At 41.5% G+C, this 13266-nt stretch overlaps 1 protein-coding gene across 1 annotated transcript in view; it reads left to right on the forward strand.

The window, feature by feature from the left end:
* The window catches only part of LOC126091927 (protein numb), a 214951-nt gene that overhangs the window by 125604 nt on the left and 76081 nt on the right, over positions 1-13266 (forward strand). The window contains exons 6-7 of the mRNA XM_049907249.1: positions 7629-7769; positions 12380-12569. Coding sequence (XP_049763206.1) covers positions 7629-7769; positions 12380-12569 — 331 coding nt within the window. The remainder of the gene's footprint in view (positions 1-7628; positions 7770-12379; positions 12570-13266) is intronic.

The following is a 13266-nucleotide window of genomic DNA, read 5'->3' on the forward strand; positions in this document are numbered from 1 at the left end:
AACAAAGAAGCACCCACATTCCTTTCAGACTCCTCACACCTGTTCCTATTTGGACCTATCCTTCTGCCCTTCCCAGCTTGCCTGTCATCTTGAATGGTCTGTTCTCTCTGACACAAACTTGAGTGACCATTTCCCATGTGCTACCTGTTTGATGACTCCTACCCCACCTACTTGCACACCCAAATGGCAGCTTTCTAAGGCTGACTTGAGGCTTTGCTCCTTCCTGGTGACCTTTGATGAATATCATTTCTCCAGTTACAATGACCAAGTGAAATATCTTAGAAACATTCTCCTTACCTCTGTAGATCGTTCCATTCCTCGCACTACTTCTTTACTGTGTCGTGTCTCCGCATTTTTAATTGTCATCGTACGATGGCAAACTGCATTCATTATAAATGGTTGTGTGCTCAGTGTCGCATTCTTAGAGATAGCAAAAAAGCTAGCTGGATTTCATTCACTAATTCTTTAAACAGTTCCAGTCCCTCTTCCGTCATGTGGGTCAACCGCTGATGGTTCTCTGGGACTGAGGTCCATTCCCTAATTTCCGGCCTGACAATAGCAGATGATGTCATCATGGACGCTTTTGCTATCTCCAACACCTTGTCCCACCATTTTGTGAAGATTTTAGCTCTTCCCATTATCACCCTGCCCTTCTCCATCAGAAACTAGTGGAGGAGGCTCGGGTTATACCCTTATCTTCCCAGAATAGTGAGCGCTATAATGCTGCCTTTACTATAAAGGAGCTAGATCATGCTCTCACTTCATCCCGATCCTCCACTCCAGGGCCAGATGATGTTCACATTCAGATGTTGCAGCACCTGTCTCTGGCGGGGAAGCACTTTCTCGTTCGTACATACAACCACATCTGGGCAGAGGGCACATTTCCCAGATGCTGGAGTGAAGCCACTGCTATACCCATACCTAAGTCTGGTAGGGACAAACACCTTCCTTCAAGCTACCGCCCCATTTCTCTCACCAGCTGTGTTTGCAAGGTGTTGGAACATAAGATTCATGCCCGGGTGGTATGGTGACTTGAGTCTTGAAATTTACTAACCATTACACAGTGTGGATTTTGAGCGCACACTATGCAATTGACCATCTCGTCACTTTGTCCACCCATGTCGTGAGTGGTTTTCTGTGAAAATCGCAGACTATAGCCATGTTTTTCAATTTGGAGAAAGCCTATAATACCTGCTGGAGAACTGGTATCCTCCTACTCTTTACACGTGGGGGTTCCGTGGGCACATGCCCGGTTTTCTTCGGGCATTTTTACAAGACTGAGTTTCCAAGGTGCATACGGGTTCTGCCTTGTCAGACACCTTAATCCAGGAAAATGGTGTGCCTCAGGGCTCCATCCTCTTTGCTGTTGCCATTAACCCTATAATGGCCTGTCTCCTGCCGGGCATATCTGGCCCGCTTTTTGTAGACGATTTTGTCATATATTGCAGTTCTCCATGAACCTGTCTCACTGAATGGTGTCTTCAGCACTGTCTTGATCATCTTTACTCCTGGAGCATCAACTATGGCTTTCACTTTTCCCCTGACAAAACTGTCTGTATGAATTTCTGGTGGTTTCTCCCACCATCTCTACATCTTGGGCTTGATACCCTTCCGTTCGTTGAAATTACGAAATTCCAGGGGCTCATGCTCGATAGGAAACTCTCTTGGTCCTTCCATGTGTCTTATCTGGCAGCCCGCTGTACGCAGTTCCTCAATCTCCTGCGTGTCCTCAATGGTACTTCCTGGGATGCTGATCGAACCACCCTCCTCCATTTGTACTGGTCGCTTGTCCATTTGAAACTAGACTATGAGTGCTTTGTTTATATGTCTGCACATCCATCCCTGTTATGCCATCTCAACACTATCCACCATCGTGGCATTCGTTTGGCCATGGGCACCTTTTAAACTGGCCCAGTTGAGAGTCTGTATGGTGAAGCTGCTGAACTACCCGCGTCCTACCGCCATGACTTTTTATCTAGCAGGTATGCATGCTGTTTGTCTGTCATGTGTGGCCACCCCTCCTATGCTTCCATCTTTGATGATTCCTTTGATCATCAGTATGGGGCTCATCCCTCTTCTCTGCTACCTCCTGGAGTCCACTTCGCCACTGGAGTCCGCTTTCGCCACTTGCTACGGTGGCTTAATTTCAGAATACCTGCACCGTACCCGGTTCATGTGGACCCTTCGCCACCTTGGCTTCATGAAGCGGCCCATGTTAACTTTGACTGTCATTAATTTCCTAAGGACACTACTCCAGCCTCAGTCTATCGCCTCCAGTTTCACGACCTTCAAATGGAACATCACGATAGTACGTTTGCCTACACTGAGGGCTCTCGGACTGACCATGGGGTCAGGTGTGCCTTCGTCATTGGCACTCGTGTCTTTCTATATTGGCTTCCGGCACACTCCTGAGTATTTACAGCCGGGCTCTTCGCCCTGTATCGGGCCACGGAGTACATCCGGCAACACAGCCTTTCCAATTGTGTCCTCTGCTCAGACTCGCTCAGTGCCCTCCAAAGTCTATGTGCATTGTACACTGCTCATCCCTTAGTGCAGCGGGTCCAGGAAAACTGTCACTTGCTCATTCTTTGTGGAGCCAGTGTTGTGTTTCAGTGGGTTCCTGGTCATGTTGGTCTGCCAGGAAATGAAGCTGCCGACGCAGCTGCCAAGGGTGCAGTCCTCATACTGAGCCCGTGAGTACCTATATTCCCTCCAATGATCTCTGCGTTGCCGTCTGTCAGGAGGTGGTGTCCCTTTGGTATTGCCAGTGGTCCTCCCTTCACAGGAATAAACTTTGGCTCATTATGCCTCTCCCAGCGCCTTGGACGACCTCCTCTCAGCCCTCCTGCCGGGTGGAGATTATTTTAACTTGGCTGCGTATTGGGCACTGCCTTTTTAGCCATCGTAATTTTCTAAGTGGCGCTACTGGTGCTACCACACCACTTTGTATACATTTCACCCAAATTTTAACTCTCTGCCACTTCCTGCTGGAATGCCCTTTTTTAAACAATTTACGTTCCAACTTAGATTTGCTGTCTGATTTATCAGCCGTTTTAGTGAGTGACGCCTAGGCTGTCGACCACGTTTTACTTTTTATCCCCGAAGCAGTATGGCAAAGGCCATTTAATTTTTAGTTTTGGACCTCCATTTCTGCATGGTGTTATTTTTAGCCCTTTTTTCATGTGCCTGTTTTTTAGCTGTTTCCTATTTTGTCCATTGAGACTGAAGTATAGTCGTTTAACTCCTCTCTGTGTTCGTGTTCTATAGTTTTGACTTGGGTGCGTATGACTCCATTTGTCTTTTGCGCCCTAAATCAAAACAAGACAAAACAAAACAATGCCTAGTTTCCTTCAGAAATTTTTAAAAGACCAAGTTTTCGAGATACGTGTGGTTTCTGCTGTGTCGGACATCTTTATCCAGGAAAACGGTGTGCCTCAGGGTTCTGTCCTGAACGTCATCCTCTTTGCTACTGCCATTAACCTTATAATGGCCTGTCTTCCACCAGGCATCTCTGGCTCCCTTTTTGTTTACAGTTTTGCCAACTGTTGCAGTTCTCCATGGACTTGTCTCATTGAGCGGAGTCTTCAGCGAAGTCTCGATCATCTTCACTCGTAGAGCATTGACAATGGCTTTCATTGTTCCACTGACAAAACCATTTGTATGAATTTTTGATGATGCAGTTGATTTCTACCACCATCTTTGCATCTTAGGAACGTTGCACTTCCGTTCATTGAAACCACGAAATTCTTTGGGCTCACGCTCGACAGGAAACTTTCTTGGTCCTCCCAAGTGTCTTACCTGGTGGCCCGCTGTATGCTGTCCCTCAAACGTCTATGTGTCCTCAGTGGTACTTCTTGGGAGCAGATCGAACCAACCTCCTCCATTTGTGCTGATCCCTTGTTTGTTCAAAACTCGACTGTGTGTTTCATTTATGCATTGCTCTTACGCCGTCTCAATACTATGGCATCCATTCCTTTTACACCAGTATGGTTGAGTGTCTGTATGCAGAAGCTAGTGAACTACCACAGTCCTACCACTGTGACTTTCTCCTCAGCAGATATGCATGCCGTTTGTCTGCCATGCGTGGCCACCTTTCTGTATGACTTCTTTGATGACTCCTTTGATGGGCCAGTATAGAGCATGCCCCTCTTCTCTGTTATGTCGTGGAGTTCACTTTCGGCTCTTGCTCTGGCAGCTTAACTTCTTGCTACTTGCCACTTTCCAATGGGTGTGAACCCTTCACCACCTCGGCTTCATGTGCCAGCCCACATTCAGCTTGATCCTCATTCGCTTCCTAAGGACACTACTCCAGCCTCACTCTATCACCTTCAGTTTCGTGACCTCTCACTGAACTTCGCGATAGTACCTTTGTGTACACTGATGGTTCCTGTACTGACCACGGTGTTGGGTGTGCCTTCGTCATTTGCACTGTCATTTTTCCGTATCATCTGCCAGAACACCGCTCAGTATTTACAGCAGAACTCTTCACCCTGTATCAGGCCAAGCAGTACATCCAGCGACACAGGCTTTTCAATTGCGTCATCTGTTCCCACTCTCTGTGCCCTTCAAAGCCTCTGTGTGCTGTGCACTGTCCATCCCTCAGTGCAGTTGGTGCAGGAGAGCTGACACTTGCTCATTCTTGATGGAGCCACTGTGAAGTTTATTTGTGTTCCTGGTCACATAGGTCTGACGGGAAAGGAGGCCGCTGACACTGCTGCCAATGCTGCAGTTCTCTTACCTCGGCCCGCTAGTTTTTCCACTCCCTCTGATGATCTCTGTGTTGACGTCTGTCAGGAGGTGGTGTCACTTTGGCATCACTGCTGGTTCTCCCTTCATGGGAACAGGCTCTGGACTATTAAGCCTCTCCCAGCAGCTTGGACAACCTCCTCTCGGCTCTCTTGCTGTGAGGAGATCATTTTAGCTAGGTTGCGTATCGGGCACTGTCTTTTTAGCCATCTGTGTTTGTTACATGGTGTTCCCCCACCAGTTTGTTCTCATTGCCCTCAACTTTTGATGGTCCACCATTTTCCTATGGAATGCCCTTTTTTTCAGCAATTACATTCTTATTTGAGTTTGCTGTCTGAGTTACCATCCGTTTTAGTAAACGACGCGCGGGCTGTAGATTGAGTTGTATTTTTCATCGATTCTAGCAGTATGGCAATCTAATCTTTCGTTCAGGACCTCTGTTTCTCTACGGCAAATTTTATAGACCTTTCTCCATGTCCCTGTTTTTAGCTGTCATCTCTTCTATCAATTGGGATTAATGTGTAGTCATTTTTAACTCCCGTCTTTGTCTTTGTGTTCTGCAGTTCTGACACGGGTGCGTATGATCATAGTTGTTTTTGCGCCCTAAAACAAAACAAAACAAAACTCTTGCGAATTTGGATCCTCTGCCATTGGAACTTTGACTCCAGTTGACTTGAGAAGTTAAAGAGTGCATACATCCCTGCTGTTATCTTCCATGGCATGTTAAAGTACAGGTTATTGAGCAAACAATCTAATTGTGACTATTCATTTGGAGTGATATCTCCCAAGGAAAGGCCTCTAGTGTTGGGATTGACTTTTTATAACCATTTTGTCCCTGCACCCACATTACGCAGTCGTTCATCAAAGTGTGCGCTCGTATCCAAGTATTTGATGTAAAAGAATTCAGCAGGATGCTCTAGAGCTGTAAAAAGAAGATTTTGGGCATTATTTTTATTCAATTAATTAGTTTAAGCACAATTTTTTTTCCTTCTTCTTCTTCTTCTTCTTCTTCTTCTTCTTCTTCCCCCTAAACCTTTGTCGTTTAATTTGAATCTTTGTATTAACTTTTCATTTGTACTCATTTTTTCTTTGTATTGTTCTTGTTTCATTTGGAATTTTGTTTCATGTGATTTTAGTTACTTTTATATATTAACTTTTATTTAATATTTTTCAATTTTTTTATTTTATATTTTTGTCCATGTTATTGCATTCATTATTTCTGTTCCTCGTTGTTCGTATATAATCGCTTCTTTTGTTGAATTCTTCCTCTACGTGATTTTATCCATAGTGCAACAAGAATTTATGTTTTAAATGTTTCTATGACGATTACCATCCAAAAAGATTTAAAGGCACCTGACAAGGTTCAAACTTGCATACTTCTACTGATCTGGAATGTGTCTTAACGACAGTGTTCCCCAACCACTCTGGACATAAACTTGTTTTTAAGGCTGTAAAGCATCATGCGGAATTCTGTTTTGTCAGTTATTTTCAAATGAGGCTCCATTTTGATGAACGGCTGAACAGAGTGCACCACTGTATAGCTGATTTCAATAAGTTGATCCTGGCCTTGGGGACATCTCCTGTCAGTACTGACTCTGCCAATACAGAAAAGTGCAGTAAACTGAAACAAATTTAATTAAATGGAGGATCATCCACGAAACCATTTGTGTGGTCATAGTCATGACTGTGGCAGGTTTATTGATAGGTTGACGGGAAAAACTGCACATTTGAGCCGGTCACAGGGGATATGCTTGTGAGGTTGTGTTGAAACACATTTTTTGGAATAGCCCTCAATTTGTAATGCCTATCTCCAACCTCAGTTTCTTCCTTCCTTTAACACCTGCGCACTGTGCCCATTCTTAAAGAGGCTGTTTAAAAGTTCAGAAAATGTACTGGTCACACAGCTGACACATCCAGAAATGTCTCCCACTGATGTGGTCATATTAAGAACAATGTCATCCTCATCAGCACTAAGAGTTTGACTGCATGAATCACATCACTGGTAGGACTATGATGTTACTGTTATGAGGACTTTAACTGCTAATCTCAATAGAATCGTTAAAACATTTGCGTGTCGAAGTTTCCTTTTCTTAGCCTTGCCCACCTGTTACATCATGATAAGGCAGCATGTCTTATGTATATGCATTTAGCAACTTTCAAATTCCGAGTCAGTGTTAAATTTTAGGTGATGATTGGAAGAGGGGAGATGGCACTTGCCCCTAATTCTCATTTAGTTCTTTGTGTTCTCTTTCGTGCATAAGAATGCAGAAATGTCACAGCTTAGCTTTGTTGGCAGTGTTCAGTCCAAGGACTATGAGTCTTCGTTGCATAGACCAGGCGCAGTGCGTTTTGCTAGTCATACTTGGTTTCTTGCTTGTCCAGATGTACATGAAAAGCTCAGCTGTGAATCAGATTTTTCTGATGTAGCAAGTAAAAAAAACTTTTTTACTTTTTTTAGTGTTATAATTTTCATTTCCAATCATTGGTGAATGATACCAGGAAAACTTCAAAGTCTTGTTTTCTGATCAAAACTGTCACAGATGTTCATTACTGTAGGAAACACTGTATTTTTGTAATAATCACATTGTTATTTTATAGGCTCCAGATACTGCTTACACAGTAAAAGGGGTATGTGAAATTTTTGTTCTGCTGTAAAGGAAAGCTGCTTTATTGGGTCATTCACAGGAATCAGACTTTGAAGAAATAGGTATTCTCCACTTACAAGGTTTGCATCCACTCAAAGTCAGCTGTTATTGTACAGTCACTTTTGTTTCTAATACCAAAACACATTTCCGTCGGAAGATAACATGCTTTTATTTTCTCAACTCCTAGCTACCATATATGTTGTTGTGTATCATACTAAAGGCAGTTCTCTATTTCAGGGACTCATTGTGGATCAGACAATTGAGAAAGTTTCCTTTTGCGCCCCTGATCGCAATCATGAGAAAGGATTTAGTTACATTTGCCGTGATGGGACAACTCGTCGCTGGATGTGCCATGGCTTCTTGGCCCTTAAAGAATCGGTAAGTAATTTTATTGTGAAGTGTTACATCATTAAGACAACATTTGTTCTCGGTGCGTGTGTTTCACTAATTATCTATGGAAATCCATGCTTTTTACAGTATTCGTGTTGTCTTCATCTGGTAAGGACTGTCAAAGAAGTAAAAGAATTGCACAGATGTAAATGACATTGATGTTGTAGTGCCCATTCAACGATGATATGTCATCTCATCTGCAACGTCTCTGTTTCCATCAGGATACATAACTTGGGAAATACTTGTGGACAGCCTCTTGGTGTTGAGTGCCTGCTTCCACACATTGCTGACTGCTTATCCTGTACCTCTATTAAATGTGTTAACACATGTTCTAATTCCCACATCCCCTTGGATGACTGAATCCCAATAGGTTGAAGCATAGGCTGGAAATTGGTATCTACTGAAACAAGATGTTTTGCTTATTTGTAAGGCTGTCTTTGACAACTGTGGATTTTTTTTGGCATCTGTACTTGGCGTGCTGCTGATGTTCAGTACTGTACTCACAAACAGTTAGAGTAGAACATCCCACATAGCTGCTACCATTTTCTTATGGAATAGTGCAATCACATGGAACTCCTGAGGTCTTCACTATCCTTTACAGGACACAATAGCTCCTTGATTTTCTTTGGAGTCCAAAATACAATTTTATTTAAGATTCGACCAGTTCTGCTTATTGATGATGCGTCACAGAACACGAGGAACCTCATGTACTGATCTTGTTGCTTCGATTGACTGTCTTGTATGATTCTCTTTTTTCTGTACGAATTAGAGCTTTAATCACAGCTTTCTTTTGGATAGTGGAATGGAAACTGAGCCCTTTGCAACATCAATCCATGTGGGACAGTTTCTGATATACTAAGTGGCCCAGTCAATTTGCCTAGCTTTCTATAACATCTAAGAAGGGTAGCTTCTCTTCCTTCTCAATTTCCACAGTAAGCATTATGTTTGATATATGCAGTTCATGTGATTAGTGAATTTCTTGAGGAATGTTCCCTTGCCTTAACTCTACAATGCCCAATGGAGCTCAATTGACCATTAAGGTTTTTATCACATTTTAAATTGCTGCTTCTGTGTACAGAATGCAGTGGTACTTCATATTTACTGTCTTTAATTTTGCTTTTATTATTTTTAAACAATGGAAAATCCAGGACGGAATTTATATGGGCACACTTTTATTTGAGCTTTGCAAAATTTTATTTTTTTGTTACACCATACAAAAATAAGGGATATAACATTACAATGTCCCTATAATTGCTTACATTTTCATCATTTGTTTTGTATATCATATAATGACAGGTGACATGTTACCTTAAGAATTACTTAGCTGTTCACTAATTTTACTTTTAGCCTGTCACAAATAAGTAGTGTTTTACTAGACACATCTATACCAACAATTTTGTGTATTAAGAGAATCTCAGTTGCACTCTCTGTATATCCTTTTGGTCACATATTCGTCATGATCAGTGTTCTGCAAAAAGGCAGGTTTTCACATGGTAGTTCGCCAGGCTGTCCGGTCTTCTGCCATCCTCTTCAGGTCTGCATAATTTCCTCTTCCCTTGTCTACAATCTTGTATCTCCTTCTTCCTCTGTCTTCTCCTACAAACCAATCCTTTCAAAGCATCTGCTAGCAAGCACTCCCTTCTCAATGAATGTCCCAATCAGTTATTTTGCCTTTCTCTTAAACCTTCAGCAGACATCTTCTCTCACCAACCCTTTCCAATAATCTTTCATTACTCACTCTTTCCATCCAGCTTGTTCTCTCCATTCTCCTCCACATCCACATCTCAAATGCTTCAAACCTTTTTTCATATTAACATATTAACCACATGCAATTTTTGTGTGTGTCAAAAAGCTCTCTCTAGTTTTGTTTTGCTTGCACACTCCTACTTGGCAAGGAGTTCCTTCTCCTCTGTCTTGGCAATCAAAAAGGGCGAAGTACAGAATTGCTGTGGGTGAGAATTCCTGATTATTACTATTAACTCTACTAAGTTTTCATTACGAAAAATTGCCGAGCGATGGTAAAGCCAGTTATCAACATGTACAAGGTGTGACCAGAATTAGAATATTGTACAAAAAATATACAGGCCAGCGATCTTCATGGCTCTTACACCATATCTGCGTGACATTTGATCTACCACGTCTACGCCAAATTTGGTGTTATACAAATTGATTGTTTATGGAATTTTCTTTTCTGCAGGCTCATAACTGTTAAACTGGAGTTCATAGAACTAAGAAGCAGCCCATTTTTCTTAGTCTTCCATTGGTAAAATGTTAGAGTGATGCCATCGGTATTGTAAATAATGCTTGAGTGAAGTACATCCTGTCTTTTTCTCACTGATGGTGACACTTGCCTTCTACTCCTGTCCAAAGTGCCAATGGCGCTTGTATCCCTCTTTTTAACCTCGTTTGCCAACTTGAGAGAACTAAAGAAGCTCCTGATATAATATTTCTTCTCTTTTGTAAGTAAGGTTCCGTGGAACATAGCATAACGTGTTCTCCCAGGCTAGTATCTGCATGTCTCATCTCATCTTTTCCCAAATAAGAAAAACCATTCACAATATATCTGACTTTAGCGTCTGTGAGCAGCCAATATTTTAATTTCATTTTCAGATAGGCCACTACGGTGATACCGATCCATTATAGTTACTAGTAAAATTGTTGTAACAACAGACATTTGCACAAAAACTATACACGCAGCATTGTATTAAATTCATTGTTGCTGATGAATAGAAGTACTGAGAGAGAGAGAGAGAGAGAGAGAGAGAGAGAGAGAGAGAGAGAGAGAGAGAGAGAGAATAAAATTCATTTCCGTGAGAAGCAGTTAATTGCCCACCATTGGGAATGAATGGTAATAGTATAATTATCTTAAAATCTTTTAGTTACAGAGCAAAACCAAGTGACCTCTACTGGGAATTGTAATGTTTAGGTAAAATCATAAAGGTAATGATAAAAGCAGGATGGGCAAAGGTGAGCACTGTTAACACAATGTCTCCATGAGAAAAATTGGCCATAACTAGTGATAATGGTGGAACCATTGTCATTCCATCTGTCATGTAGAAATATTTACCACCATACAAAAGTAAGTGGTGGTAAACATGTGTTTGAATAATCTGACAATTTATGGTAACAAGTGTTCGGCAAGCAAACCTGGTGTAGCTTCAAAAGGCACCCTGGTACACACACATACCATATTGAGACTGACCATAACTTTGTCTTGCCTATCATTATTTATTTGATGTCACCAAAATCTGGGAGTTCATAATGTGATTTTCATGGCAGCCAAGAGTTGGCACCATTAATTTCGTTAAATATTTGACCAGTCTATAAGTTGGAGAGAGAGTTCTGTATTTCACACACACCAGTTGTCAGTAGGACCATGAAGTTATGAAGGTGTTCACTGTTTATTAGCAGACTGCCAACATATTCAAAAGTTGACTGGTCTGTCTTCTATATGTATTTTATTTATTAATCCTGGCAAGGTAATGACCATCAGGCCCACTTCTACATTTAACAAGGAATTCTACAAATTTTAAATTGTGTTCCTAGTATCACATGTTATTGGAAGACCGTACAACCTTTGTTGCCTTGGAGCAACTAGTCACAAATTCCACTTTAGAATGTGTGTCAACAACTTTAATGCAGATGCTGCCTTTGCTCTCAGCAATGTGTGCAAGCAGGCAGTTGATACTGAGAGACATAATACGAATATGTCATGTATAATACGTGACAATGATTATCATTGGTGCCATGTAATTTCCAGTCACACTGTTACTACACAATCATTTGTGTTTATACGATTATGTTACTACTTCGGCAGTCAGTAGCTATGACAGTGGTATATTTTGTCAAAAAAGGTTGTGTTTTCATAAAGAATCAATGTGGCAAGTGTGCTGAGAAGATTTAATACAACAAATCTGTCACAAAATTCTTTGTGGCTATAACATTTGTGAGGCTCTTCTTGACAGGATGACAGGAGAAGAAGTGGGAACTTTTACAGTATTTCACACACACCAGTTGTCAGTAGGACCCTGAATTTATGAAGGTTCATTGTTTATTAGCAGACTGCCACCATATTCAAAAGTTGACTATACTCTTTGTCGTTAGAAAACAGTCCTACCAAGTTTACACAAGGATAAAAGTATCCGCATACAGCTAATGTAGCAGCTTTTTAGATGGGAATACTCATTGTGTTACCAGTGAAAGAATGCTGGTGGGAAGGCAGAAGTGATATAGGTGTACAAGGAACCTACGCCAAACCCTTGGTCAGCCGAAGACTACTTCAAAGGGAAGAACAAGAAATGTTATTCAAGCGTATTGTGTTGGTGAAGTGGCTTGAAGAGTTTAATGAAGGGGAAGATATTGAAGAGCACTACTGTTACCTGCATGTAGTGTGAAATTGTTCTTTTAGTGCTATCTGTGTGTGTGTGTGTGTGTGTGTGTGTGTGTGTGTGTGTGTGTGTGTAAGTGAGACACAGCCCAACTGAAAATCTGTAGGTGCTAATCTTTAGTTTTTAAATAAGTTAGGAACGTATGTGGCTAGCAGCTAATACTTAAAATATTTTGTTTCACAAACAATTCATAACTATATGTGGTTTTAGGGAGAACGGCTCAGCCATGCTGTTGGCTGTGCTTTTGCAGCTTGTTTGGAACGGAAACAGAAGAGAGATAAAGAATGTGGGGTAACCATGACCTTTGATCCTAAGAACTCCACTTTCACCCGTTCTGGAAGCTTTCGGCAAGCGTCATTAACAGAACGTCTCCAGGACCCTCAGGAACTAAAGCCCTCTGGTAAGTTAATTTTTTGACCATTGTGATTGTGATTCTGTCATCTAAGACACAGTCCAACTGAAAATCTATAGGTGCTAATCTTTGAATAGGCATTAATAAAAGGCAGCATTTTGGAGACATTGTCATCTGAAGTACTGATAGAGATGTTCGGGAGCTGACTGTCACCTCATATTTATTTTGAGTGAGATACAGCATAGTGCTAACACTTGGTTCAAGAATCAAGAAAGAAGGTTGTATACATGGCAGAACCCTGGAGATACTAAAAGGTTTCAGATAGATTATATAATGGTAAGACAGATATTTAGGAACCAGGTTTTAAATTGTAAGACATTTCCAGGGGCAGATGTGGACTCTGACCACAATCTATTGGTTATGAACTGTAGATTAAAACTGAAGAAACTGCAAAAAGGTGGGAATTTAAGGAGATGGGACCTGGATAAACTGAAAGAACCAGAGGTGTTGTACAGAGTTTCAGGGAGAGCATAAGGCAACAATTGACAGGAATAGGGGAAAGAAATACAGTAGAAGAAGAATGGGTAGCTTTGAGGAATGAAATAGTGAAGGCAGCAGAGGATCAAGTAGGTAAAAAGATGAGGGCTAGTAGAAATCCTTGGGTAACAGAAGAGATACTAAATTTAATTGATGAAAGGAGAAAATATAAAAATGCAGTAAATGAAGCAGGCAAAAAGGAATACAA

This window comes from Schistocerca cancellata, chromosome 7 (assembly GCF_023864275.1).
Source record: "Schistocerca cancellata isolate TAMUIC-IGC-003103 chromosome 7, iqSchCanc2.1, whole genome shotgun sequence".
NCBI lineage: Eukaryota > Metazoa > Arthropoda > Insecta > Orthoptera > Acrididae > Schistocerca > Schistocerca cancellata.